This window comes from Podarcis cretensis (assembly GCF_951804945.1).
Source record: "Podarcis cretensis genome assembly, chromosome: 16".
Lineage (NCBI taxonomy): Eukaryota > Metazoa > Chordata > Lepidosauria > Squamata > Lacertidae > Podarcis > Podarcis cretensis.
Window position 1 is genome coordinate 5210971 of NC_137186.1, and position 24260 is coordinate 5235230.

The 24260-nt window shown below is 46.5% G+C and overlaps 1 protein-coding gene across 2 annotated transcripts in view; it reads right to left on the reverse strand.

Moving 5' to 3' along the window:
• Positions 1-21050, reverse strand: part of LOC307205510 (unconventional myosin-Ie-like) — a 48266-nt gene extending 27216 nt beyond the window's left edge. The window contains exons 1-5 of one of the 2 annotated variants that reach the window (XM_079957952.1): positions 20735-21050; positions 5493-5630; positions 3986-4075; positions 1487-1581; positions 761-848 (exon numbers count right to left, since the gene is read on the reverse strand). In XM_079957952.1, the coding sequence (XP_079814078.1) occupies positions 761-848; positions 1487-1581; positions 3986-4075; positions 5493-5630; positions 20735-20737 (414 nt within the window). In that variant the 5' untranslated portion in view covers positions 20738-21050. Of the gene's footprint in view, positions 1-760; positions 849-1486; positions 1582-3985; positions 4076-5492; positions 5631-8412; positions 8560-20734 lie in introns of those variants that run through there. The other variant, XM_079957953.1, reaches the window with a different exon arrangement.
• Positions 21051-24260: the final 3210 nt, after the last annotated feature.

Here is a 24260-nt window from a genome sequence, read left to right on the forward strand (position 1 = left end):
TGACTTCGTGACTCCGTGCTTCCTGACCCTCGGACCCCTGGCTTCTGGACACTCGTTCCTGCTCCCACCCCACCATCTTGCCCGTAGTCCCAATGTCCTCAGGCGGGACTTTGATTGCCCGTAGACTGGACAGTGACAATCCACGATAGATGGCCACCCAACCTTTGCTTAAAGATCTCCAATATAGGAGAGTCCACCACCTTCCGAGGGAATCTGCCCCCTTACCCCCTGAAAGTCCTTCCCAAGGTTTAATCTGATTCTTTTTCTGCTGTCACTGAAATCTAGTGGTTTGGGACCTACGCTCTGCAGCAGCACCTGAAACTCGCTTGCTCAATCTTCCACGTGACACGGCCCTTCAGATATTTGAAGATGGCTATCACATCTCCTCTGTCTCCTTTCCCCCCAGGACAAACACACCCAGCTCCCTCAACCATTCCTCATAAGGCTTGGATCCCAGATCCTTAACCAACTTGGTCACCCTCCTCTGCACATGTTCCAGCTTGTCAACATCCTTCTAAATTGTGGTGCCCAGAACTGGACACAGTATTCCAGGTATGCTCTGACCAAGGCAGAATAGAGCAGGACTATGACTTCCCTAACCCTTTACCTTATTACTTCCCTTGATCTGGACACTAGACTTCTGTTGATACAGCCCAGAATAGCATTAGCTTTTTTTGCTGCTGCATCATGCAACTGGCTCATGTTAAGCACCACTGTTTGGAAACAAGGGTGGGGAAATTTAGCCAATGTGGTTTAATACCTGCACTTTGGGGCCTCCACCAGACACCTTAGAGATGTAGCCCATGATGTATTTGGCTGCTACAGTCTTGCCGGCGCCGCTCTCCCCACTAGAACACAAAGAGAGGAAGATATCAAAGAACCAAGAGGGGTTTAGCTGCAAAGAGAGGTACTAAAATCATACACCAGACACTTGGTACCAGTCACACTGGAATATAGCTATTATGGAGAAAACCGTGTATGATTTGAGATTTTGATAAGGACTACAACCTGCAAGCACGTTTTATATGATTTGGCATTCCTTTCTTGCATATGCTAGAGAACTATCATTTTCAAGCCATCATCAGAAGCCTGGCAAATCAGGAACTAGACTTGCTAGTCAGATAATGCTAATATTCTTCATCTGTATACAACATTTATTCTCGCTTTTTGCTTTCGTGACTTGGACTTCATCATTTTAACCTCTCTGCGACAGCACAGATTATATGTGCCTTTTTTTTTTCATCTTTCAATTTCTGCCAGTCTGTCATCTCTTTGTTTTATATATTTAATTTCTAAAATGAAATAAAAAAATCTTTACCAACCCCTCCCCCAAACTTCCCTACCCTGTTCTCCACCCTGTGCAGGATTTTACAAATATCATGTATCTCCCCCACTGCTTATGTCGCCTTTTTTCTAATCTAAAAGCCCCCAAACAACACAACCTTTCTCCATATCAATGGCACCCTTTCTGTCCCTGTAACATTACCTGATAATGACGCACTGATTCTCCCCGTCGATCAACATGTTCCGGTACATGTTATCAGCCAGAGCATAGATATGGGGAGGGTTTTCATATTGCGCCTGTGAGGAAGACATGGTCCATGTAAGACCTTTGATTATCCTATTTTCCAGAAAACCTTTGCTTTCCAAGGTATTTTAAGATCTAGGTAACAAAGGGCCTTCGGGGCGGGGGTGGGGATTTCCTATCATGGCAATGACACAGGCATAAAAATGACTACCTGGAGAATTTATTTATTTATTACTTTTATATCTCAAGGTGGCTCCCCCCCACCCTTCTCGTTTAATCCCACACAGCAAGAGACACACATCTTGTAAGTGTACACACCCATTCAGAGCAGGCATAGGCAAACTCGGCCCTCCAGATGTTTTGAGACTACAATTCCCATTATCCCTGACCACGGGTCCTGTTAGCTAAGGATGATGGGAGTTGTAGTCCCAAAACATCTGGAGGGCCGAGTTTGCCTATGCCTGATTTAGAGGAATTTCAACATCACCACCAGCAATCATTTATTCATTTATACATGCTTTTTTGGAGAGCGCAAAAATCAACAGAACAAACTTAGGTCCCTGCATTTCATTGCGTCTTCTCTAAGCAGAACTTAGCTGGATCCCACCAAATAATAATAAGTTATTTGCACAGCTCTGCTGGTTAGTGGCAGTCCGTTTAAAATATTTGTTAATTGCTCTGCCGCCAAAGTGTTTTGGGGTGCGTATGCAAATTCGTGCATGAAATATAAATACAACTTGAGCCTGACAAATCATTATAGCGGAACAGAGTAAGGCAGAAAAACAGCAAGAGCAAATTAAAATTCATATTGTCCCTAGTATTTCTGATATTTTTTATGATCTGTGTTATTGTGTGTGTTGATGCTGGTCTGTGACCGTATTAATAAATTCAATTCAATTCAAATTAAAACCTGAAAAAGCAAAAAAAGCAAAACAGAGCTTTTTGAAAAGCAGCCATGTGGCTCTTTAGGTAAGGATTGCTATCCTAAGGGGTCCCTTCCTACAATTCCATGATTCTGTGAAACATTTTTAATATCTATCTATCCATCCACGCAGGTGGCACTGTGGGTTAAACCACAGAGCCTAGGACTTCCCGATCAGAAGGTCGGCGGTTCGAATCCCCGCGACGGGGTGAGCTCCCATTGCTCGGTCCCTGCTCCTGCCAACCTAGCAGTTTGAAAGCACATCAAAGTGCAAGTAGATAAATAGGTACCGCTCCAGCGGGAAGGTAAACGGCATTTCCGTGCGCTGCTCTGGTTCGCCAGAAGCGGCTTAGTCATGCTGGCCACATGACCCGGAAGCTGTACGCCGGTTCCCTCAGCCAGTAAAGCGAGATGAGCGCCGCAACCCCAGAGTCGGTCACAACTGGACCTAATGGTCGGGGATCCCTTTACCTTTATCCATCCATCAATCTCCCTCCCTACAGCTGGCTGTTAAAGGGGATGGTCTGCCCAGTGGCCACTAGATGGCAGTGCCAGAGCAAAGCAGACCTCCATGTGGGTCACAGTGGGCATGGCAAATCAATGGCACTTCTGACTGGGCGCCGAGGTTCCAGTTGCACAACTCTGTGAGTGTGGCCACGCTCCCTCCTTTGACTCACGGCTTTTGCAGCGTCACTGGAGAAGAGGAAGCCATTCCCAGGCTCCAGCAGAGTTTCAGGCCAGCTCCCACCTTCCTTGCTTCCCGGCAGGAATACAACAGGTGAAGCTGACCACCCGTTGCTACCCGGGAAAGTTGAATTTCTGACTGCCTGGCACGGGACACAGAATATCTTTTTGTTGCTTCGGTGTTCAAGAGAGCTTTCCTGGGTAGCCAAGACTCAGAGTTCCTCGACAATATTAATAATAATAATAATAATAATAATAATAATAATATATTATTTGTACCCTGCCCATCTCTTGGCGGTTTCCAACAAAGATTAAAAATACATTAAAATGTCACACATTAAAAACTTCCCTGAACAGGGCTGCCTTCAGATGTCTTCTAAATGTCAGGTAGTTGTTTATCTCTTTGACACCTGCTGGGAGGGCGTTCCACAGGGCCGGTGCCACCACCGAGAAGGCCCTCTGCCTGGTTCCCTGTAACTTGGCTTCTAGCAGCGAGGGAACCGCCAGAAGGCCCTCGGCGCTGGACCTTAGCGTCCGGGCAGAACAATGGGGGTGGAGACACTCCTTCAGGTCTACTGGGCCGAGGCTGTTTAAGGCTTTAAAGGTCAGCACCAACACTTTGAATTGTGCTCAGAAATGTACTGGGAGCCAATGTACGCTTCTCGTTTAATTGTCAGTGCAAGGCTCAGAAAAATGGAATTCCTACAAATGACAGATCTCGATAGTTGCTTTGAGGGAAGCTGGGGAAGCCAGTGTCACCGGAAGGGAGGGGCGGGACTCTGCACATGCCCAGGGGCACTCTCCACCTCGGCAGCTGCATAAACAAAAGGAAGGCAAACATAGTGACTTACCGCCCCCTGGTACATGTCGATTTCGCGGTCGGTGAAGTAGGGCAGTTGTTTGAAGGGGTTCACAGAAATCAGGACAGGACCAATGTAGGTCTTTTTATGTTTTGAAAGTCAAGGGTCAAGGAACAAGACAAGGGTGGGCAGGCAATTCAGTGAGCAGTCAAATCCAGCAGGTTCCCTCCCAGCTGAAACAGCCAGAGCCCTGAAGCTGGATCAGGCCAAAGGACAATCCAGACCTTCTTCATTATTTGACTTGCTGCGGTGAAATGACATAATCTACAGAACTAATTTTGCTGCCATTGCATTATTCTACTCGTTCATTGCAATGCAAATGGTGGGAGGGCCGGAAACCTGACCGATGAAATATCATTTGCAGATGGAATAATATACCTCCGGGTGTAGGGCAGTATTTAATGCCATAAATAATAACAACAACAATAATTATATTATATATATGCCGCCCATCTCATTGGGTTGCCCCAGCCAATCTGGGTGGCTTCCTACAAAATATTAAAATGCAAAAAACCTCGAGCATTAAAAACCTCCCTGTACAGGGCTGCCTTCAGATGCCATTTAAAAGTCAGATGTTTATTTCCTTGACATCTGACAGGAGGGCGTACCACAGGGCAGGTGCCACTACTGAGAAGGCCCTCTGCTTGGTTCCTTGTAAACACACTTTTCACAGTGAGGGAACCACCAGAAGGCCCTTGGAGGAGGACCTCAGTGTTTGGGCTGAACGACAGGAGTGAAGACACTGTTTCAGATATACTGGGCCGATGCTGCTTAGGGCTTAAAAGGTCAGTACCAACACTTTGAATTGCGCTCGGAAATGTACTGAGAGCAAATGTAGGTTTTTCAAGACCAGTATTATGTGGTCTCGGCGGCCGCTCCCAGTCACCAGTCTAGCTGCCGCATTCTGGATTAGTTGTAGTTTCTGGATCACCTTCAAAGGTAGCCCCACATAGAGCGCATTGCAGTAGTCCAAGCGGGAGATAACCAGAGCATGCACCACTCTGGCGAGACAGTCCGCGGGCAGGGAGGGTCTCATCCTGCATACCAGATGGGGCTGGTAGACAGCCGCCCTGGACACAGACTTGACCTGCACCTCCATGGACAGCTGTGAGTTCAAAATGACTCCCAGGCTACGCACCTGGTCCTTCAGGGGCACAGTTACCCCATTCAGGACCAGGGAGTCCTCCACACCAGCCCGCCCCCTGTCCCCCAAGAACAGTACTTCTGTCTTGTCAGGATTCAACCACAATCCGTTAACTGCAGCAAACGCCCATCGCATTCTCTGGATCAGTTTCCATTCCGGACACAAATAAGCAGATATCGGCAAATTTCTGCAGCCATTTCTGTCAGAATCCCGTCCTAACTGCCCTGGACCTGTTTAAAAGGAAAAGGCAGGTCCTCACCTCAATTCTTCCCCCCAAAGAAATTGGTCAGAGCCTTTACTCAAGGCTGACTAGGGCCCTCCCCACAAAAAAAACCAACACGTGTAAAGGGATACAAATATATAGTCGTCCATGAACCGCTTCTTGAGGTTCTCCACGATGGCATCCTCATTGATCTTGGACAGCAGGACCATGTCGTCCACTCCAGTCTGCTTGACATTCTGGGTCTGCCAGTGATACCGCTCTTTGCTGACCTGCAGGAGAGTATTATTAACAACTGTTTTTATTGAATTATATCCAGGCATCATTCATCCCAAAGGAGCCCAGGGCAGCAAGCGCACTAGCGATCAGGACACCTTAAAAACAATACCAGCAAAGGTGCAAAACCGGAAAGATCTTTAAGAAGTCTTGTTGGTGCCAAAAAGAACACAGGGGGAAAGAATTCCAAAGGATGATGTTGTAATTTAATATTATCTAAAACATTATTATTAGTAGCAGTAAAAATATTTTTACGCTGTCTTGAAAGGGGACAAATATTCCTGAGGCGGTAAACGATTAAATACAACATAGTGTGAGAATAATCAAGTTGTTTAGAAGCCAGTGAAGATAAACCACAAACGTCCAGCCTCAAAAATTCAGTACATAACAAAAACACAGGAATCCACCTTAAAGTGAGCCAGACTGCTGGTTCATCTAGCTCAGTATTGTAAGTAAGCTTCTAGTCCAGCGTTCAGCAAGGTTTAGCTTTCCTGGGCCGGATCGGTCCCGCGGAGATCCTTTCGTGGGCCAGATCGTGGCATCTGTGTGTGTGCAGACACAATTTTTGGTGTCTGTGCATGCGCAGATGTGATTTCCAGTGCCGCGGAAGCAAGTCCCCACGCTGCGCTGTTTTAGCGCAGAGCGCAAGCGGGCAACTCAGTTCAGGGGCAGCTTGTGGGCCGGTCAAACGACCTCTGCAGACACATCCGGCCCATGGGCCTTAGGTTACTGACCCCTGTTCTAGTCCTCATCACTGTAAATAAAGGGATGAATGAATAGGAAGACAAGAAGATGCTTTTTATAATGTCAGAATACTGATCCATCTACCTTGGTCCTGACTACATTGACTGACAGCAGCTTTTCAGGGTTTTGGAGATGGAGTCCGTCCCAGCCTAGAGATGCTGAACCAGGGAACTTCTGTGTCCAACCAGTGGGCTCTACCACTGAGATGCGGACACTCCCTTAAAAAATAATTGAAAGATTCTAGTCCTCATAGTTCTAAGCAGAGCAACTTGTCTGTACAAAAATATTCATTGTTTGGGGAAAAATATATTTGGGGGGTCTGGCCAAATGATGTATTTAGGAAGACGAGAAGGTCTATATTTTTCAGCTGGTAAGAGAATTTTTCATTGAAGTGGATTGCAAACATTTCCATGGCTCAATGTGCTCCCACATTTATCTGAAGACTTCATAGTCAAAGCGTGTCTGGTTTTGATATGTTTCAGAAGATACTTATCTCATATTTTTTTCAACTCATTGACACTTGGAATATCATTCTACGCAAATTTCCTGGCTCGTTTGGGTATGAGATAGTTTTTATATAATTGCATTTTAAATTAGCAGTTATAGATTTGTAATTTAATCACAGGCTACCAACTTTGCTTTTTAACCTCATTATTATTTTTTGGCCTTTATTGGAACAGAAGAGGGAATACTTTCTCTTGTTTGTTTGTTTTTCTGAATAAAGGGCTAACATAGGAACAGGAACACAGAAAACCGCTTTTAAAAACCTTTTGCATAAATTAATAAACAGGCAGCAGAGAAATGGACTTCGTTGAGGCCCATCAACTGACCTTTCCGGGAGAAATAAACTGAACTAAACTTTGAGGTGAAGGGAGCTTAGACATTTCGCCTTCTTCTTACACTCATTGAAAGCTTTTTGTTTTTGTGTTAAATATACCAGGCAATCAGGTCCTACTAATGTCTTCAAAATTGATTTGGCTAGCCCTTGTCCCCACCGAAAAACAAAATAAAATCAGGGACTACAAATTTCTTTTGCACCATCAAACTTGGGTGGTCTTTTTCTGTGAGTGTGTGCGCAAATTTTTGCAAACTTTAGAAAAGGCCGGTTGCTAAGGCTTCTTTCCTCCCAAGCTGGCTGAGACAATGACGGTTGCCAGGCGACGTGCCAGGATTGAGGGGAAGAGAAAAGCAAGGGGCACAGTCGCCATCTCAGAGTGGAGAAAGGATGGGCAGTCTGGAAGCAAGAGAGAGAAAAATACAGCCCCATGCAGGACTCAAAAAGTGGGGCAATCTTCCCAAGGCCACACCCAGAAATGAAGCGAGGCAGCTGTAGAAGAAGAAGGGGGTGCAATTATTATCTACAACGAACCTCCCCCCAAAGGAAGGAGAGATGGAGAGGGAGCATGAATAATAAACTCCAGAACCGAGTTCGAATTCCACCGCTTGGCCTCAGTCACACAGCAAGTGGAATTTGACTGGAATTTGACCATGAGGGCTGGGCTTCCTCATGCAAACTTCTCTCAGGGATGCCCTAAACTTAAACCTAAGAAGTTTAAGTTTCCTTTCAAAAAAAAGGGGGGGGGAGTCCCCATTTAAATTTGCAATGTACCCCTTGCCCCCATTTCCATAACCTGCAGCAATGTCTACCACAAGGATATTGCTGGAGCTGCAGAATTAACAGCAAAAAAGGCCCTCTGCAATTTGGCCCTCTCTAGGGAGCCTGCCATTGTTCTGCGGATACATTCAACTCCGTACATTTAAAGCGCATGGCTTCCTACAGAGAATCCTGGGAACCATAGTCCCCCACCCTCACAGCGCCACAATTTCCAGGGCTTTTTAACAAACTAATGTTCCCAGAGTGCAGGCTGTGTGGATGCACCCTGGCTTAATTCTTCCAGAATCAGCATGCAGCAGAAATGGAGAGGGTTCACCCGAGCATGTGCCGAGTGCACCTCTGACTTGCGGCTGTTCGGAGAAAGATCTCCCCTCCCTTTTTGCCGTGTTTTCAGGATTGTGCCACATCTGGTTTCAAACCTGTTTTTTCCCTTTTCCCTTTTAATAACCGCTGTGCTCAAAACAGTCCACAGCCGAAGGAGGTCGAGGGCTGACACCTCCTGTCATCGCCGCCACTGAAGGGCACAAGATGGGTGCCTTTTTAATCACAAAACAGGACCGGAGTTGCCGGGTCCAGGCTTGGTTGCCGTGGGCGACGGCGTAGGCCCGGCGGTGCTTGAGAAGGGGACAAAGGCGTTGGCAAGGCTGGCGCTGGCAGAGGCCTGCCATCTTCACTCGGGGCAGCCTAGAGACTCGCTTGCCACGCGGTGGTTGTGGAGCCCATGCTGCCTTGCAGCTGCCATTGCCACAAACCCAAGGCTGCCATGAGCTTTAATTGCATTTGTTTTCCTGTGGATTCTGCCACAGCTTCTGTCCTTTTGCCCCTGGTATCTGTAGGGTTGGGACACGGGTGGCGCTGTGGGTTAAACCACAGAGCCTAGGACTTGCCGATCAGAAGGTCGGCAGTTCGAATCCCCGCGACGGGGTGAGCTCCCGTTGCTCGGTCCCTGCTCCTGCCAACCTAGCAGTTCGAAAGCACACCAGTGCAAGTAGATAAATAGGTACCGCTCCGGCGGGAAGGTAAATGGCGTTTCCGTGCGCTGCTCTGGTTCGCCAGAAGCGACTTAGTCATCCTGGCCACATGACCCAGAAGCTGTATGCCAGCTAAAAGCGAGATGAGCGCCGCAACCCCAGAATCGTCCGCGACTGGACCTAATGGTCAGGGATCCCTTTACCTTTACCTTTATCTGTAGGGTTATGGAACTGTAGGTCTCTCTCATGCTAAATTTCCTTCGCACCAGCAGGCTTGCCGGATCAGGCCCATCTTGTCCAGCCTCCTGTCCTCACATTGGCCAAACTAAGGTGCCATGTGCAAAACAAAGCCTGGAGATACATGGAGTGGATAAATGTACAACTGTATCTTAACAAGTTACAGGTGCAATAAATGTTATACAGACTGGATAAATGAACCGTTCAACAAGTAGCGTAAGTCCAGTCACAGAACAGCAACCCATGTCGCCACAATGGCAAGGGTAGCACACTGGAGAATATGAAAAAAAGTTTTTCAAAACTGTTTTTCAAAGACTAAACTGGATGAGATGTTCTTCAATAGGTCTTGAGTTGGAAGCACAAAGCAAGTGGACTACTTGTTGAACGGTTCATTTATCCAGTCTTAATAATAATAATAATAATAATAATAATAATAATAATTTATCCAACAAAACACTAAAATACAATAACCTATTAAACATTAAAAGCTTCCCTAAACAGGTAGTTATTTTTCTCTTTGACATCTGGTGGGAGGGCATTCCACGGGGCGGGCGCCACTACTGAGAAGGCCCTCTGCCTGGTTCTCTGTAACTTGGCTTCTCGCAGCAAGGGAACCGCCAGAAGGCCCTCGGAGCTGGACCTCAGTGTCCGGGCAGAACATTTATTGCACGTGTAACTTGTTAAGACGCAGTTGTACATTTATCCACTCCATGTTTACAGTATCTCCAGGCTTTGTTTTGCACATGGCACCTGAGTATGTTTGTTGCTGGAATGGTTACAAGTCTATCTCTATTCTAGTTATTATTCTAGAAGATTTGGTTTTATACTTATAAGCCAGTTTGTGGTGGTGGTGTTTTGTTGCATTATTATTACTGTCACCACATTTGATGCTTTGTGTATATACTCACATTGGCCAAACCAGATGCCTCTTTTGGGAAACCCGCAATCAGGATTCAAAGCCACAGGTTTTCAGAAGAATTGGTGCCTCCAGCTGTCTCCAGAAGGAGAAGCAGCCATCATTAGCTGCTCTCGTCCGTGAATTTGCCCAATCGTCCTTCAAAACCATCCGAGAGGACGGCCATCGCCGCCTACTGTGGAAGGGAGTTCCACAGTTTAACTATGCCGCCGCTCTCCCACCCTTTCTGCACAGGCCCACTTCTCTTCCGCCGCAATTCGCCCGAAATTTCATCATGTGAACAGCAGGGGGGGGGGGGAGCCATGGAAAAAAACTGCAGGAAACATACCACACAAAACCCCTGCAATATTCCAGATTCGCAAAGAGATCTTGTCTGGAGACGATCAACACGGAAATGAGCGCTAGGGCTTTCTGCTAGATTTCCAGTAGGGGTTTTTTTCGGGCCGCGTGGAAGATCACACAGAAACGCAGCAATTAACAGGTAAGGTTATGTCGGGAAGATGAAATAAAGCGCTGTCTGCATGCATGTCAGCCATGATAAGTTTGGAACGAACATACAGACACACACACACACACACACACACACTAACCACGACATGACACTAAATATTTGCTACATGTGCCATCCTTGCCGATATTCCACACTCCATCCTGCTACCTCTGGGACTTTAAGGCAGCATGACTGAGACTCCCTTTAGCTCCCAAACTTTACCTTTTTTAAAATTAATTTTTTCAAAAAATAGAAATTAAACAAAGAAAATCAAAGACCAATACATAACACTGTAAATACACTTATATACATATTTTCCAAAATGAAACCTAATAAAAATAAAAAGAAAGAAGATGAAATATAAAAGATATAAAGAAAAAGACAAAATACTTTTCATAACCTGGAATATTACCAAAATCTTACTTCAAATACTGCAATATAGAAATCTTAGTTAGAATATTATAAAAGACTTCTACCGCATTCACCACACATCTCTTAGTTGTCTTACTCACATTTACATCTGTTCTTCAATCATTTCCCTTCCTTAGGGGAAGGGAATCAGAATCAATCAAATCTTTATGTTCTGTGTATTCTTCACAAGGTTAGTCTAGACACAACCAAACTTTCATATTTGAGCCCTGCTTGTATAAATAATCATTTAAACATTTCCATTGTTTCTGAATTAATTTTTTTGATTTATGCCTTATTAGATCCATCAATTTTGCTAACTCCAGGTACTCACAAAGTTTACTTAACCATTCCCAAACTTTTCCATTTGGAAATTCAGGATAAAATCCTATGCAACACTCGCTTGGGAGTAAGCCTGCCCTATTGAACAAAACAGTGTAGCACCCTGCTTGTGGTTAACGCTTAGCTGGAATGAAATATTCAACGCAGCAATAGAGAAATTAAAATAATAATTTATTTGTCAGACAAATAAATGAGAGGCACAGTGGTATATGGTTACCAAGCTCTGGCCTGGCCTCTTGCCATTCTGGCCAGCACTTATATTTCCTTAATCCAGCCCCCTTGCTCCTCCTGTGGCTGCCTCTGTCCAATCAGCCTGGTTGAAATTCCTATTGGCTGTTTGCTAGAACCAATCACAAAAGATACACCCATTTCCTTCTGCCCTTTTTTGGGAAACAAAAAGCTATATATTCTTCTATCTATAAATGACAAATAAGTAGTAATATATCTTACATGTGTCTCAACAAGGAACCTTAATTACCAGCTCACCTCTTGCCCTCCTTGCCCTATTGCCCTCCAAAACAAATGGTTTAATCTCAAATTTTTATCTTATACAGATGTCAAGGATCATCATTGAAAGATCTCCTTCCTTTGGAGGTCTCTAAACAAAAGCTTGACAAATGCTCTAATGATGTTTCCTGCTTGGCAAGAGGGGCTGGTGGCTGATGGCCCCTGTGATCTCTTCCAACTATATGAAATAAGAATCTAGCATAAGGATTTAACATTTCTTAGCTTCTAATTCCTTTGCATAATTACATTTAAGCCAATATATATTTAATACATAACATAGATAACCTTTTAAAAGGAAAAGAAATCTTAAAAGGATCTCAGTTTAAGAAAGAAACAACTTTAGAAAAAGACTTCCCAAAATACTCTCTTCTCCAGCCAAGCCAGTTGCCTTTTTCACTGCTCTTGACCTTTCAACCTTAGGAAAATATGGCTCAAGTTTAATGGGAGGCACATGGTTTTATTTTACTATTTACCCACTCTTAATTATGTTTTTCTCTGCTTTTTTTTATCTTCTGTAATATGTAGGGTCAGTGTAACCTTGGCTGTCAGCCTGTAATTCCCTTTTTACGACTTTGAGAATTGTTTTCTGCTATAAATCAGGGGGCCCCCTTGTCTAGGAGGAAAAACATTGCCAAGGTTCTTAGGCAGCTGCTCTTCTGCCTGGCATGAACATTTGAAGATCTTTAAGCTCATTTTAAGATACAGGCCCTGATCAAGCCTTAATAAAAATGCAGGCTTATGATTAGATGCCTCAACAGGACGTATTTCTGAGTAAATGTACAGATTGTTATAGGGATGGGTGATTTTTTTGCGGGGGGGAATCTGGATGATGCCCTGAGTTCCTCCCAATTCTTGGAGTCCTCTCCACAGTGAGTTTTATCAACAGAGGATTCTATCACTGAACTAGTCAGACAAGTTTATTTGTAAGGCAATGACCATAGCTGTCCACTGAAGTGTCTTTAGTGAGAGCTGAGCTGAGAGCAGGTTGGAAGCTGGAGACACAGAGACATGTTTGATCTGTACTGGATCCTAAGCTGCGACTAATGGAAAAGCCAGATCTTTTCGGGTGTTAATGCTGTGAGACAGTCTATCTTACATTCACGTTGTATACAGTGGTACCTCAGTTTATGAACTTAATCTGTTCTGGAATATAATAATAAAATAATAATAATAATAATAATTCATTATTTATACCCTGCCTATCTGGCTGGGTTTCCCCAGCGACTCTGAGCGGCTTCCAACAAAATATTAAAATACAGTAATGCATCAAACATTAGAAGCTTCCCTAAACAGGGCTGCCTTCAGATGTCTTCTAAAAGTCTGGTAGTTGTTCTTCTTTTTGACATCTGGTGGGAGGGCGTTCCACAGGGCAGGTGCCACCACTGAGAAGGCCCTCTGCCTGGTTCCCTGTAACTTGGCTTCTCGCAGAGAGGGAACTGCCAGAAGGCCCTTGGCGCTGGACCTCAGTGTCCGGGCAGAACGATGGGGGTGGAGACGCTCCTTCAGGTATACAGGACCAAGGCCATTTAGGGCTTTAAAGGTCAGCACCAACACAGAAGTCCGTTCTTAAACCAAAACCGTTCTTTAGCCGAGGCGCACGTTCCCTAATGAGGCCTCCCGCTGCCAGTGCCCTTCCACCGTTCGGCTTCTGTTCTTAGAGCGAGTAAAGTTCACAAACTGGGACACCACTTTTGGTTTTGCAGAGTTTGTAAACCAATACAGTGGACGCTCAGGTTGCGAACGTGATCCGTGCGGGAAGCACGTTCGCAATCCGCAGCGCTGCGTCTGCGCACGTGCAGGTTGCGATTCGGCACTTCTGCGCATGCGCAAAGTGCAATTTAGCGCTTCTGCGCATGCACAAGCACCAGAACCTGGAACCCATTCCAGTACTTCTGGGTTTGGCGCAGTGCGCAACCCGAAATCCTGAAGGGTCTGTGGCCCGAGGTATGACTGTAGTTCATAAACAGGGCTGTTCTTAAACCGAGGTACCACTGTGAATGTGTAACAATATGATCATCAAGTCTTCTTCCCTTCCCAAAGCACACTGGGCCTCCATAGTTTCTTGCCTTCCGAGCGATCGCCTGCACCCCCTTATTTCCTTCCGCGCAGGCTGGGCGCGGAACTCTCTGTCTCGGTTGCGAAACCTGCTCCTCCGTCAGCTCTCTCTCTCGCTCATTAACCCGGCTTGGGAGTCTCCACAATTCCCTTTCCGCCTCAGGGGGAAAACTCCCAGGTGAAAGAGTTAGGCAGTGATACGGGTGGGGAGAACTCCAAACCAAACTCGATCGCCCGCTCTTCTGCCACAAGAGCATTCCGGGACACGAGACCCCGTCTCCAGGTGGAGACTGCAAACTTGTGCCACGAAAACCATTTCCGAACCACGGCAGAGGAATTCAGAGTCTGAAGTGTCCTTCCCTCCAAATTCCAGGCCTGCGTGGAAGGAATGTAAGGCGTTATTTGCCGTGCAAACACAGCTCCACCCTGACGACATCTGTAGACTGCAATGATTTAACACCCAGCTTATATGTCATCTGGTATACTGCGGCAGGACATGGAGGTTCTGCTTAACAAATGTGGGTAACAGTCACCTTTCTGCCTTTATCGCTGGCATTCTCCCCGTCACATTTGCCCGTGAAACTCCAGGACTCTGGAAGACTCTTGCCCCCTATGCCCAATATTCCTTGCTGCCCCCTCTGGGCAGGAACCCCCTACCGAAACATCTGCATGTGACCAGCTGTTTTCCTTCCTTGTTGGGCCTCAGGAGGATAGCCCCATGGCCCTCAAGAGGAACATTCGTGGCTCCCCAGATATTGCTGGCGTCCAATTCTCAGCTGCCAACATGGCAAACAAACTACAGTTCCCAAGATGGTTTGGGATACTTTAAATGTGGGAGTTGGGATTTCAGGGTATGGGATGGAGTGTGGGCCCAGAAAGGAAGTGATTTAAAAGGAATACAAAAGTGAACAAACGTGAAACTATTCTTAACCTGAGAGTACTGCTTTAGCTAATGGGGCCTCCTGCTGCCGCTGCACAATTTCTGTTCTCATCCTGAAGCAAAGTTCTTAACCTGAAGCACTATTTCTGGGTTAGCGGAGTCTGTAACCTGAAGCATCTGTAACGTAAAGCGTCTGTAACCCGAGGTACCACTGTACTTGCATAGGAATATTAAGCCTATTTTAGGAATTAAAATAACCACACATAGGAAAGTGAGATGGGGGGGGTACCTTTAGCAAACATTCCCCCCCCCTTGCAGTTTCCTTGTTAAAGGAAGCTTACTCTGGAGTAAATTTACCTGTTTAAGCACAGAAGTAAGAAGAAGTAAGGATTCTATACGGGCTCTTGGGGGGAAAGGGCAGATTTTGTTTACAACAGAAGCAAAATGTCATTTTCCTTTCTTTGCGTTAAAAAAGAAACAAACGTGGGCACAATCCCTGATCCAAGGAGGCCAAATTGCCTATGGGTCACCCAGAGTATCAGCTCTTAGGAAATAGGCAGCGTAGAAGGCAACCTCAAGCAAGCTGACATCACCCACTGGTACCGAGAAGGCCTCGCCCCGCTGAATCAGACCTGGGCTGGCTTCGTGCATGGTCACCTAGTTGTGGGGGAAGGAATAAATGAAGCACATGGGTGGGGGGGATGGGAGAGAGGAGGAACCAAACAGGCTGATTCAGTGCCCCCCCCCCCCAGGGGGGAAAACATTCCAAAGGCTTCTCCATCAAGCCTGGTCCTGCCTAACTTTCCCTGCAAGGGCTCCGCTGGGCAGGGTGGCACAAGGGATTTCCCCACCCACTTCTAAACACACCCACGTAGGGTGTCAGAATCACACCCCCGCAGAAGAAGTTAACCATTAACCCCGCTGGCATGGCTACGAGGGGTTTGCTTCATTCAGGGGGAAAGGGAGCTAAACAGTCGCAAGGGCATAGTACAATTTCACTGCATTTCATCGCTTTCTCTTAGTTGCCTCCCTCCCGTACGATACGATAATCTTTATTGTCATTGTCCCATACAGAACAACAAAATTGGGGGGGGGAATCAACATTCAAAAAGCAACAAGCTTGCTGTCCCAGTTATCCCAGCCTGGTTAGCCCCCTAAAAGCTCTGATAAGGTAAAGGTAAAGGTAAAGGTAAAGGTAAAGGTAAAGGGACCCCTGACCATTAGGTCCAGTCGTGACCGACTCTGGGGTTGCGGCGCTCATCTCGCTATATTGGCCAAGGGAGCCGGCGTACAGCTTCCGGGTCATGTGGCCAGCATGACTAAGCCACTTCTGGCAAACCAGAGCAGCGCACGGAAACACCGCTTACCTTCCCGCTGGAGCGGTACCTATTTATCTACTTGCACTTTGACGTGCTTTCGAACTGCTAGGTGGGCAGGAGCAGGGACTGAGCAGCGGGAGCTCACCCCGTCGCGGGGATTCAAACCGCTGACCTTCTGATCGGCAAGTCCTAGGCTCTGTGGTTTAACCTACAGCGCCACCCACGTCCTGATACCCCATAATTAAATACAATATACTCCCATAGAGACTGTGTTTAAAACCAAAATCGCACTTGGATAGAAACTGTTTCTCAGGCGGCTAGTCCTGGTCTTTATAACCCTTTACCTTCTTCCAGAAGGCAGAAGCTGAAAGAGATCATTTCCAGGGTGTGCACTATCCTGCGCTATCTCTGCAGCTTTCTTATGGCACCTGGAAGCATAGATTTGATCCAAGGTGGGAAGAGTGCACCCAATTATTCTCTCCGCATCTTTACAACCCTGGACAGCATTGTTTTTTCCCTGACCGTGCAGCTCCCAAACCACGCACCATGTGGCAGGAAACTGAGACTTGGTGGGGCGCACACATGGCTTGCCATCGGTCCCAGTGGCTCCCTCACTTGCTGATGCATCTGCACGCAAGATTGCGTCGCCTCCGGTGCGCGAGTCCGTGGGTTTGCGGCAAACCCACGGGCAGGCCCACAAATTCCCAGGAAGTTGCCTTGTCAGGCCACCAGCCCATCTAGTATTGTCTGCACTGACCGCCAGCGGCTCTCCGGGGTTTCAGGCCAGGGACATTCCCAGGTGCTCCAGCCCATCCCATAAAAACTAAGCAAGATTCTAGTCCTCATGGTTCTGAACAGAGGGCTGAATTGTATACAAATGCAGGAGGCTGCCTTCTACGGAGTCAGACCACTGGGGCCCATCTAGCCCAATATTGTCCACACTGGCTGACAGGAGCTCTCCAACATTTCAGACAGGGAGTCTTTTTCATGCCCCTCCCCATCTCACCTGGTAAAAGGTAAAGGGACCCCTGACCAATAGGTCCAGTGGTGACCAACTCTGGGGTTGTGGTGCTCATCTCACTTTATTGGCCGAGGGAGCCGGCATACAGCTTCCGGGTCATGTGGCCAGCATGACTAAGCCGCTTCTGGTGAACCAGAGCAGCGCACAGAAAAGCCGTTTACCTTCCCGCAAGAGTGGTACCTATCTATCTACTTGCACTTTGATGTGCTTTCGAACTGCTAGGTTGGCAGGAGCAGGGACCGAGCTATGGGAGCTCACCCCGTCGCGGGGATTTGAACTGCCGACCTTCTGATCAGCAAGTCCTAGGCTCTGTGGTTTAACCCACAGTGCCACCCGCATCCCAGCATCTCACCTGGAGATGCATGCAAAGCAGAGGCTCTAGCACGGAGCTACAGACCTGCCCCTGTTGGTGAGGATCTCTGCCCTCCCAGCTTCAGTCCCTACTGGCACCACCAGGTAGGGCAGAGAGAGAAGCTCCTTGTCACCCCGGGAAATTGCTGTCTGTCAGTGTTGACAGTAGTGAGCGACAACAGCAGGAGGATGTGTTGAATTTTTCAGCTTTCAACTTCCAAAGATGAAGGCTGCTAAAAAGCTGTAGCATGACTTGGGAATTCAAGAAATTTTGGTTGAATTGATATACCGGTAATTTAGTTTTGCTTCGAAAGTAATATGTGTGCAGAACTGCACAGAAATCATTGAAAACGACTGAAGTTCTTCTTCTTGTTGTTGTTATTTAGCATTACCTGACATTTTCAAAAGGTAAAATGAAAATTCTTTGGCTTCCCGAAAGCAAATTATGTGCTTCTTCATCAAATGTAGATTTGCCAAGCTAAATGTTGTCCATTCGCAAAAACAATAGATTTGAATCCCTCATAACCAAAAACATATTTTTAAGACTCCTCACTGAAAAAAACTGAAAAAATAAAGTTCCACACCCTAATACATTGGTACCTCAGGATGCGAACGGGATCGTTCCAGAGCCCCGTTCGCATCCTGAAGTGAACACAACTAGCGACTGAGCGTCTACGCATGCGCGGGTCATGATTCACCGCTTCTGCGCATGCGCGTGACGTCATTTTGACCATCTGCGCATGTGCGAGCAGCAAAACCCAGAGGTAATGCGTTCCGTTACTTCCAGGTCACTGTGGAGCGCAACCCAAAAGCGCTCAACATGAAGCATATTCAACCCGAGGTATGACTGTAAAGCAGTTCCCTCTGTTCCTGTTTAAATCAGCCCTTTCTTCAGAACAATGAGGACTAGCCTCTCACTTTATTTTTAGGGAAATGACTGCAACTCAATGGTAGAGCAGGTTCAACAACAAGCATTTCCATAGGAAAGACCCCTGTCAGAAACTCAGGAGATCAGCTGCCAGCCATTGTAAGTAACACTGATTTTACATGGACCAATCATAGGATTGTAGAGTTGGGAGGGCTCCAACCCCATGCACTGAAGAATCAATGATCTGATTCAGTCAAAGGCAGTGCCCTATGGAATAAAAGGTAAAGGTACCCCTGCCCGTACGGGCCAGTCTTGACAGACTCTGGGGTTGTGCGCCCATCTCACTTAAGAGGCCAGGGGCCAGCGCAGTCCGGAGACACTTCCGGGTCACGTGGCCAGCGTGACATCGCTGCTCTGGCGAGCCAGAGCCGCACACGGAAACGCCGTTTACCTTCCCGCTGGTAAGCGGTCCCTATTTATCTACTTGCACCCGGAGGTGCTTTCGAACTGCTAGGTTGGCAGGCGCTGGGACCGAGCAGCGGGAGCGCACCCCGCCGCAGGGATTCGAACCGCCGACCTTTCGATCGGCAAGTCCTAGGCGCTGAGGCTTTAACCCACAGCGCCACCTGCGTCCCCTATGGAATACATACTCTCATATGCTGCGGTTCTGGAAGCTTTGAAGCATTATTATTTCAGCAACAACCATGTAGATAGGCAGTTATGGGGTTATGTGGGTTAAGTTATTAAGCGGAGGGGTGATGGGTTAAGCATCCACAACTTTGTTCTAAAAAGCCGTCACCCAAAATAAACAGCGATTTACCAGGAACAGGGCTCAGAAAACAGGAACTCTTCCTGGTAAATAGGGGAAACTGGAGCGCAGAAGTATGCCAGCCATCAATTTGTTGAGCAGTTCGCTAGCCCACAAGAAAAGCCAGGAGGGAGATGGTCCTTTCTGGATTATCACCTCTCTCGGGCTGTTTCTAAAACTGCAAAAGGAGAGGGAAACTTCCCGCCCCAGTGCTGCTCCTTCCAAGAACTGCTCCGAAACCTAAGCCTTCTTCAGCTATTTCTGATCTGAAGTTTCTCTAAGCTGCAATTCGGAAGGTGATTCAGCCACAGTTTAAGGAAGCCTTGGAAAGGGGAAGATGATTAGGCCAACTAAAATGTGACAAAAGAGCAAGTTATTTTTTAAGGTTCTGGAGAACTCTTCATTCTGAGCCCGGCTTTGGCTGGGGAGGGCGGGATATAAATAAAAATTTATTATTATTATTATTATTATTATTATTATTCATTAATGAAAGCACATTTTCCTACTCTTAAAAATCCAGGGAAATGTAGTTCGTAAAGGATGCTGGGAACTATAGAGCAGTAAGGAGTAAAGTATAGTTCCCAGGATTATTTCACACACTCTCTCTCTCTGTGCTAGCTTTAAATCAAAATAAAAAAATTCCGTCCAGTAGCACCTTAAAGACCAACTAAGTTATTTCTTGGTATGAGCTTTCGTGTGCATGCACACTTCTTCAGATACATGTATGGTATAAACGCAGCCCAAAAATATCGACTGAAGGATATGCCATGGAGCCTGAATTTGTTGGGAAAATCTAAAGACAGACCTTGAGACAGAAGGCATTCCAATGACATTTAAGCACATGTCAATTAAAATTATATCAAAAGTGCATCCAGGTGACTTGAAAGCAGTTGCCTCCATACTGTTTGAAAAATTGTCCCCTCTCTTAAATTGCAAAGATTATTTCCATTTCCAAACAATACCTTTTTGAAACAATAGAAACATTTCCCCCCAACAGCTAAGATCTACCGTCAATGATTTGAATAAGAATACACATTCTTATTTAGGAGTAAACTCCATTGAATGTAGTGGGACTTGTTCTGTGTAGACAGTACATAGGATTGTGCTGTAAAATATAATTGCATTCGTTCTGCACTGGCTGTGATTTTTAAAGAACCCCAAATCTGAGGGTCACTTGTTGCTAAATCGGAGGCTAAATCGAAACCGGCCCATTTCAACATTCTTTCTAGAAGTGTCACTAAGATCTACCGTCAAGATGCACATTAATTTAATTCAGGCGCGCATTTTTAGACCGGAACGTCCTGCAAACAAGTTGAACATGAGAATCGGGGCCTATTTTTTTTTTATATAGGGAGGCGGGAAAGAAAATCAAAAGTAGTTCAGGATTTGCTGCGGAAAGAGAAACTTGATCCGACTTTTTCTTTTATGGTGGTGGGGGCTGGAGGGAAAGTTGGCTGGGCGCTCAGCTTGACCCAACGAAACGAGGAGGGAGGAAAACGAGGAAGGGGCGGGGGGGGGGGAGGCAGAAGATCCAGAATCTGTTTCCAAGGAAAAACGAAAACACTCACCATGGTGGAATCTGGTCTGCAAGATCTTCACCCGCGCAGGCAATTCCCGATTTTCTTACTGGGTCTTGCAGGTGGCGCCCATCAGAAACTCACCGCGGCGGCGTTGCAAACTCCTTTTTTCCCAGGCGCTGGGAAAGTTCTGCTCGGGAGTTGGGGGCACTTTCCCCCCAGCCACCCCCCCGCAAAGCGAAAGTGCTCCCAAAGTGGATGAGCTGGAGGAGGGGGAGGGGAGGAAAGAGAGCGAGCGAAATCAACTGCTCCCTTCAAAACATTCCTGACCCGATCGCCCTCTTCCTCTGCAAGATGGGCTGGGCCAGGAGAAGCAGGAAGGCAGGCAGGCAGAGACAGGTAAGCTGTTAAACTGAGGTTTGCTTTTTTTTTTCTTGCTAGGCTGGCTAAGGGGTGGAGTGGTTGAGGTTTTGCATTGAAATGGCAAGGAAAGGTGGTGGCGGTGAGTTTCGCAGGCGCCCCCTGGTGGAGCAGAAAGGAGAAGGCGCGCAGCTGCGGGCGAGACCCTTATGCGAGGCTGCCCTCTCCTGGGCAAAGGAGGAATCGCGGCGGCGGGTTAGGAGACTCACCACGGAGGGGCAAAAAAAGGTAATTATGTGAACTGTGAAATAATGGAAGGCGGGGAGGGCACGCAGTCCTATGAACGTTTAACTACATGGGACTTTTTTTTCTGATGCACCAAAAAAAGGAAAAAACAGAAGAAAAACACAAATAAAAACGGTGATACAGTGTTAATTGCAAATCAATAAAGCAAAAAATGGTTCTTGGACTATAGACCCGACCTTCCGCCTATTCCGTAAAGGGACCCCGACCATTAGGTCCAGTTGTGACCGACTCTGGGGTTGTGGCGCTCATCTCACTTTATTGGCTAAGGGAGCCGGTATACAGCTTCTGGGTCATGTGGCCAGAATGACTAAGCCGCTTCTGGCGAACCAGAGCAGTGCACGGAAACGCTGTTTACCTTCCCGCCGGAGTGGTACCTATTTATCTACTTGCACTCTGACGTGCTTTCGAACTGCTAGGTTGGCAGGAGCAGGGATTGAGCAATGGGAGCTCACCCCGTTGCGGGGATTCGAACCGCCGCCCTTCTGATCGGCAAGTCCTAAGCTCTGCGGTTTAACCCACAGCGCCACCCGCGTCCCTAGTCCTTATTTTAATTATATATTATTTGTTGCCAGTACACACTTTTATCATAAATTAACTAATTACTGGTTTATCTTAGGTCTCGTATCTTTCTTAAAGCTACTACTGAAATTATTCAAATGCTGTGACACAGTTTAAACTGCCGTAGTTGTTTTTCAAATAAACTTGGAAAACTTCCCATTTTGAGACAAATTCCTGTTTTGGTTTGTTCTTTTTTTCCTGATAAACTGTCTAACTCTGTATAATCTGTTAGCTTTTGGATCCATTCACGAATAGCCGGAATTTCATCACTCTTCCATTTTCATGCAATAAGAACTCTTGCTGCCACTGTACCATATAAAAAGGTACCTTTCATCTTTTGCGGGATATCAGAATCTGTAGCCCCCAGAAGATAAGCTTCTGGTTTCCTTTTAAAGGAAATCTTTATCATTTTTTGTAATTCTAAGTGGATACTCTCCCAAAATGCCTGGATTTTCTTATATAGCCACACCTCCAGCAGTTGCTTGGCACACTTTTGTACATCTTCACGACAGTTTCCAAGGTGTTACATACCATCGATGTTGCATTTTTAGAAAATTCTCTCTTAAAACATCCATGGGATTATTTTGATGCATCAGTGTTAGTCCAGGTCACTGGCTCCGCCACAATCCCAGCCAGCAACTTTCTATGTTCCTATTTAAATGTTCAGTATATCCCTAGACTCCCCATCAGAATAAGGCAGGGGTCAGCAAACTTTTTCAGCAGGGGGCCGGTCCACTGTTCCACTGTCCCTCAGACCTTGTGGGTGGGACAGACTATATTATATTATATATTGGGACAGACTATATTTTTTTTTGGGGGGGGGGGGATGAACGAACTCCTATGCCCCACAAATAACCCAGAGATGCATTTTAAATAAAAGGGCACATGTAAAAAAACACTGATTCCCAGACCGTCCGCAGGCCAGATTTAGAAGGCGATTGGGCCGGATCCGGCCCTCCTGACCTTAGTTTGCCTACTCCTGGAATAAGACAATGTCACTGCTGCATGTGTGGAACTTGAGAGAATATGGAAGAATTGCTGGGAAATTGCGTTTGCCTTCCACAGACCTCACCAGGTTCCAGATACCCTGAAAAGCGGTCCCATTAAGCCCCCACTGTTGCCAGTCAAGGCAGAACAGCTTTTAGGAGGAACTCTTCCTTCATCGCATGAGACATTTCACCTTTTTGAATAAGTGTTAATTACGTCAGCATGGCTGACTTTGTGTCCCAAGCACTGATGGACTCACAGGAGAATATCTTTTCCCTGGCAGTTGTGCTAGAGGGCAAACACCACAACACAGCTCCAATATTATTATTTTTTTCATAGGAGCAGCAATGGCATCATTTCCCAGAGCCCCAGGGCAAAGGATGGACCCCCTACTTGCTCTGGGAAGGGAATGAGGTGACAGCAAGGCTTTCAAGTTTGTCTGGTACAGATTAGCTCAGAGGAAGTCAGGCAAAGAACCAAACGCTAAGGCTAGATACTTCTTTCCTTTTCTTTGATGGAGTTCCTACTTCACACTTAGCAGCTTAAATAGATGCATGTCTTCGCAAAGGGGTCAGCATTTCTTGATTGAAATGCCAAAGGCTGTGGTTTAGTTCAATGCAGTTAAATGGAGGACTAACATTTTTGCAGCAGCCATGTTTTAAGGGCTGCAGTAGTGCGACAGCCAGTTTTCAGCTGGATGAATGACTCTGATGTTTGGAAGGGATAGGCCCCTAGATTGGGTTGGCTAACCTGTGGTGCACGGACTGTATCCAGCCCCACAAAAAGTGTTTTTGGCCTCCTTAATGACTGCCCTCTCTCCAGTTAAAAAAGTATGGCTTTACCAACTGACAAAATAAAGTCTGCAGATGGAAGGCAAATGGCTGAGCCATTCACTTAAAATCAGTACAAAGCACCAAGCCTTTCTTTCCCTCTCCAATCCGGCCAGGACCTTCTTGGCTCATTCCTTCGACATTTTCATAAGGCTATGCTCTGAGACTTTGACCACTTGACCGCTACGGAGTCTACTTTCTGGGGCTCTCCTGCAATCCCCTTTAGATGCCCATGGCAAGACTCTGCTAGCCTCTTGCCCCTTTTAGAAGATGGTTGATCCTGCTCTTAAAACCCACAGGAAATCTCCCAGGGCATGGAGCAATGGAGAACCACCGCAGGCACTTCAGAACCGGTGACCTTCAGAACTGGTGACCGCATCTGCTTCTCTCTTCTGATGATATCAGGGCAGTTCAGCCAATCGCCACCAGAGCCACTATCACTAGCACCGCAGCCACGGAATTACCTCCCCGCAAACTGCAAACACGCCCTTTGTTCACAAAGATTGTATTCATCCCCCAAAGAAAGAGACAAGAGG